The 5,810-nt window shown below is 41.7% G+C and overlaps 1 protein-coding gene across 2 annotated transcripts in view; it reads right to left on the reverse strand.

Moving 5' to 3' along the window:
- Positions 1–1,003: 1,003 nt before the first annotated feature.
- Positions 1,004–5,810, reverse strand: part of septin10 (septin 10) — a 10,083-nt gene continuing 5,276 nt past the window's right edge. Inside the window, exons 5-10 of one of the 2 annotated variants that reach the window (XM_008305766.1) lie at positions 5,381–5,542; positions 4,876–4,972; positions 4,058–4,226; positions 3,826–3,958; positions 3,178–3,356; positions 1,004–2,926 (exon numbers count right to left, since the gene is read on the reverse strand). In XM_008305766.1, the coding sequence (XP_008303988.1) occupies positions 2,911–2,926; positions 3,178–3,356; positions 3,826–3,958; positions 4,058–4,226; positions 4,876–4,972; positions 5,381–5,542 (756 nt within the window). In that variant the 3' untranslated portion in view covers positions 1,004–2,910. Of the gene's footprint in view, positions 2,927–3,173; positions 3,357–3,825; positions 3,959–4,057; positions 4,227–4,875; positions 4,973–5,380; positions 5,543–5,810 lie in introns of those variants that run through there. The other variant, XM_008305767.1, reaches the window with a different exon arrangement.

Here is a 5,810-nt window from a genome sequence, read left to right on the forward strand (position 1 = left end):
GTTCCTACTGTACAATCATCAACACCACATACTAGAGTCTAAGAAGGAAATACTGTACATGATAAAATAAAATAAATCTTCATTGAGGACATCAAGAGAACATTTTTTTCTGGTATAGAGCATGTATGCACCCTAATCACTCAGCAGTGTATTTAGTGCTGATAAGAAGTCAAACTAAATATGATGACAGTCTCTTTACTTCTCCTGCTTTCTGTTTACTTCAGGCCACATGTACCTGCTCTGATATCATCCCTGCTTAGAAACTCTGGATAAAAAAGTTCTGTAGGCCAAATCCAGCCTTGGCACGAAGGCAGCGACGCCTTCACAGGAGACCATGAGGTTTGAGTTTGTACTTTTTCCCAATGCCAAAGCTCACTTTCACTGAAGAAGACAGACCACAGATCTCCTTAAATAAAACCAGTCCTCATCGCTGCCAAAGCTGAGTTAGATCCACACCCCACAGCAGCTTCTCCTACTTTCCTACCAACCCAGTCGTCCTTTTAACAAATGACTTCTCACACACAACTTTTTCTTTTCTAGGGAGAAGACTGAGTGTAACGTGGGCAGGAGACTGTTAGATAAAAACTCACCAATGTTGTACATGTTCTGTAAATCATGTGAACAGATTAAAGAACGAGGAATCATGACGTGAATGCCAGTTTTAGATCACTTCATCAGTCTGTGTGTGCTGGTTTAAAAAACACAACGCTGAACGACACTGTGGCAAGTAAACTGCTGAACATTGTCTTTGTACAGAACACAGCGTCTGAGGGAAAAAAGATCCAGATAGGATTGGAAACAGATGGTCAGAAACCTGGATACTGTACACAGAGATGAACAACCAGGTTCCTCATGTTCCGCAAAATGTCAAATCCCCAGTTAGATCCAAACCAGGACACCAGCGCGCACACAAACACACTCTTTCCTTCTTTGGACCATTTTAACTTCACTCACACCTGCTCTCTCTCTCTCTCTGCAGGAGATTAAAATAAAACACAGCATATCATGACAAAAATACAAAGATTTATTTAGAAAGAAAGGGAAAAAAAAGCTCTCAAATAATACTGTTTATTCCTTAAATACAAGCGTAATACAAACGTGTCAGAGGCAAACCTTCCTGCATCGTCTCCCTGGATCTGTCATTAGGTGGACAGTGTGTTTCTACGTTTCACACAGATAAGGCACTAAAGTGTGAGTAATTGTGAGTAAATGTTGGTTTATAAAAATCACACTTGACTGGAAACCAGCACCGCAGTGTTCTGGTTTACTGCGGCGCGACGATGACACAGCGTCTCACAGCTTGTAGCGTCTTACAGTACAGAGAGAAGTGAATAAAAATACAGTCAGAGAAGCATCCTCTCTCTCTCTCTGCTCCCTCAACAAACACACCGACTTGATATGATTCCATTTTTTTTTTTTGTCTAAACCATGAGTCAGCTGTTTTCAGACAGACAGGGCTGCTAACGTCAACTGTTTGTGTCAGTAGGAAAAAAATAAAAATAAGGGAGCGAGTAAAACAAAATATATATAAATATATGCAGTAACATGTACCTAATCCCAAACCAAGCCTCAGCCTCGCCCCGCTGGAAAAGCTGTGGATGAACCGGAGGAGTTCAGGAACGACGACAGGAGAGTCAGTGTGATATGTTCATATTAAACCTTTAAGGCATCAAGAAGGTGCACCAAAAAGAAATCAAAGAAGAAATAAGGAAGTATAATGCCCTGTTACCATGCTTACACCGTTAATGATGCACTTGATCCTTCTGGAGAACCTTCAGACGTGAGTACAGATTCAGCCCCTTTCAGACCAACAGTTCAAACATAATTAAATGTTACGCAGAGAGCTGCCAAAGTGATGGATTATAAAACTTATTTAGCAGTTAAATGATATTCTGTTATGAACCTTTTCAGCCCTGCTTCTCATTTGCCTGGAAATCCCCATTTTGTGATACATTAATTAGCCAATCACTGATAAAATACAGATTTATATTATAGCTAAAAACCCATCCTGTATCTGAAGAACTGTGCTGGATTTTCATACATATGAATAAAAGCTGAGGAGCCAGAAGTGCGGACGGTCCGATGATTGTTGTGGCGTTCAGACGGTTTCGGTTCTGCTTTTGCTCGCCAACAAAATGAAACGAAACCTGATTTTGTTGATTAATCTGATGTATTTAGTTGATTATCGAACCACTTTATTATCTTTCTAAACCAAATATAAAAAGAGGAACTTAGCGCTACTCCGCTAATCCAGCATTTTTTAGCATTTTTAGCATTTTTTAGCATTTTAATTCCAATTTGAGCCATCACGAAAACTTTTTGAGGTTTGTTGTTGACAGATTGTAACTTTAATTTTAATAAGTTCACCTGATGAAGTCTGAAAGGGGCTTGAATGAATGATAAGAATTATATGAGAGGTGAACAGTCTCGTTTGGCATATTAAAACATCCCGAGTGCTCTTATCATACACTAAACATATCAAATAGAAGATGAGTGTACACGTCCACTACACAACACTGTCTGTACCTGTCCACCTGTTCTGATCTGTGAGGCTGTGAGAGGTCCAGTCCACTCAAGAGTCCCTTAGACTGGCAAAAGTTTAAAAAGGAGGAACATGGAAAAAAATAAAGGTTTTATATAAAAACGAGAGGATAAATATAAAATCATTACACAAAAGAGGAATAAAAACCTAGAAAGAAGATTAAAAAAACACCACCGAGAAATGTGTACACAGGATTCTTGGGTACAGTCATTAAACTTTGGCACAAAAGCAAGCCGGCGCTCACACACTGCTGCTGCTGGTCTGTGTGGGGTTTCCTGGTTAGTGATGGAGACTGGCCTAAGAGGGCTGGGAAGGACGTGGCTAGAATGTCACTGGTTACACTGGTTGTGATGGAGATCCAAGAGTGTTCACATGAAGCCAGAACTGAAAGAGAGAGAAAAAAAAAAAAATAAATACACTGAAGCGACTGTTTGCAGCGATCCAGTGGCTTTGTCGGCAACTCAAATGTCCAATTAAACAAATCTTAGCGGTCATCAGATTTTCATTGAACCACGAGGCAATGATCTCCAACAGCGAGCCACTGATGACTAAACAAATCTGATTTCGCCATCACTGCCCACAGACATGCAAAGTTCAGATTTTTTTCGGCATCGGTGTTCAGAGAGGCTTCTTACTTCTTGCGGTCTTTGTCCTTCTTGCCGTTGGCGGTGAGGCTCTGGGCCTGCAGGAGCTGAGCGGCCGCCCGTCTCTTGCTGAAGGAGCTCTGGTCGTCCTCGAACATGCGCTTCTTTTCCTCCAGAGCCGCTTTCTCGTCTGCATGGAGGCGCTTCAGTTGCTCAAAGCGGCCCTGCAGCTGAAAACGGACACAGACGACGACGTGGTTACGCAACGAAAGGTGCACTTTGATGGGCGAATGTGAAATTTGAGAAAAGTAGATTTTTAATTAGGAAGGAATGTTTTTCATACTTCAATTACACAGTATAAGAAAAATATCAAGAAACACGAGTAAATATAATTTACTCATGAATATAAAAGACAAAAACAAAACAACAGCATAAAAAAAAGCTTCAATTTATTCAAAAACATAATGAGTATACTAATAAATTACTGCTGTCAAGGAGAGAAATTATGTTTGCAATAGGAAACGCACGGCTACGAGAATTTCTTTAGTTGATGCAACATTTAGTCAGCGAAAGAAACTACAACAGGAAGGAATTAAATTCATGGTAAGCCAAAAATTCCCCCCAGGGCCAAAGAGCAGACAGCTGCAGCTTTTCTTGAACTGAGGAGTTATTTATGTGACAGTTTGCATGTTTGCTTACTTCTCTCTCGGCGTCCTTCAGCTCGGCCTCCTTCTCCTTCACCCTCTGCACAAACATCTGCCTCATCTCATCCTCCCTCTTCTGCAGCTCCACCAGGAACTCCTGACGTTTGGCCTCATAAGTCTGCTGCAAACTGCAACCACACACAGTACGGACACGGGTCAGCTGTAAGTCAGTCACATATTTCTGCGCGTGGATGGATAGTCGCGGTGTTTGCGAGTGGACGGCTCACCTGACAGGTTTACATTCTGGGTCGGTGTCTTTGAATCCCATTTCCTCCAGTTTGCAGCGTCTGTACAGCTCGTAGTGACGAGTGTGCGTCTGCTCTCTCAGGTCCTCCATGTTGACACAGATCAGCATCTCCCTCAGCTTCACGAAGTCGCAGTGATTCTCGTTCTCCACTGACGCACACATCAACGGACAAATCAGTACAAAAATATGTAGTTATATTAAATATGACATTCTAAATATTTGAGGTTTTGAAAAAAGTAATGGAATGTTTTTTTAATTTTGAATGCTAAAGGAGGGTTTCCAGGCATTTCTACACACTTGTCACACAGACCAAAGTGCTCGTTTCTACATGAGGAGACGAGAAAGAAACTGGTCTGAATAAACGGCACATTTTTTCGTCATGTTTTAGAAATCTGTCCTTGAAGAACAGAAACTGACTAAATGAAGTTGTTAAATGACTGAGAAGTGGTGAGTTGCAGCATAACCCAGCGTCCCTGGCACTTCCAGTTTTTTGGCTCACTCTGAATGTACGCTTCACACCTTGTGCGCTGTGAGATTCAGCTGCTTCCTCCTGGAACGAGGTTTACGGTCCCAAAATGCAGAACAAACCGGCGTGAAAACAGCTTCATAGCGACGCTGCTACAGACGACACTGAAGCAACATTTATCTTCTTTTATTTTTGGGTATTTTAGTGATTTTTGGAACCTTGAGCACTTTGTTGTCTCTTGTCCGTGTTCTTTATTAAACGTCAGTCAGGATGGAAGCCTAATCTGTCCAAGGGTACAAATAAAGTAACACAAACACACTGATTGTTCATACCTTGGACTACACCCCATGGATACTGGCGAGCTTTTACCATCTTATTGCCGACGCTGACCTCCTCTGTGCTGCCTACCACAGCAAATGGCAAATGACCCTAGAAAAACAACACAAATACATATATTAGAGAAGAAATTGCACATAAACATAGCCGGATCCACCAGAGTGCATCTAAATCTGAATCCGTTTTAGACAGAACATGCACATTTATACACTGACTAAGTCACAGCTGCCCTTTCCATCAACTCCCTCAGCAGTTCTTCACGCCAGCACAATCACCCACACAACAGCGTGTCTGCATGTTTAGGTTGTATTTTTAAAACCTTGCTGACGCCACAAAAGAAATGCTCAAATCTGCAGCTGAACTGAAGGGAAAATAAAAACAGTTGTGCACCGATGGAAATACTGTAAATAATACTAATAAAAACAGAACCACAAAACTTCTAAAAAAAACCCTTCCACCTCCAGCGGTAAGTCCAGGAGGAGTGTGTGTCTGTGTTCTTACATTCATGGTCGTGTTGACTTTGGCCACCGTCTCGTCGTCCAGGGGGAACTGGTAGATCTGGACGCCGTTGCTGACCAGCTCGCTCATGATTTTGATCTTGAACTTGTGCAGCTCGCTCTTGCTGATGGTGTCGGCTTTGGCGATCACCGGGATGATGTTCACCTACAGCGACACGAGACACACGTTCAGCTTTCTCTTCCCCAGCTGTCGTTATTTATTAAAAAAAACAACCGCTTGCTTCAGACAAAAAGACATTCGTCAAAAGACAAAAAAGACGAGTTCATTTATCTCTAAAAAGACATTTCATTAACCAACGGTGTAATTAATTTATGAAAACACAAGCTGCAATAAATCAGACGGCCATTATTTTCATTTTTCACAGCAGCTCATTTCTGACAGGAGTCACACACACCCTCACCTCCATTAACAA

The sequence above is a fragment of the Stegastes partitus genome, unplaced genomic scaffold, assembly GCF_000690725.1.
Source record: "Stegastes partitus isolate 25-593 unplaced genomic scaffold, Stegastes_partitus-1.0.2 Scaffold2610, whole genome shotgun sequence".
NCBI lineage: Eukaryota > Metazoa > Chordata > Actinopteri > Pomacentridae > Stegastes > Stegastes partitus.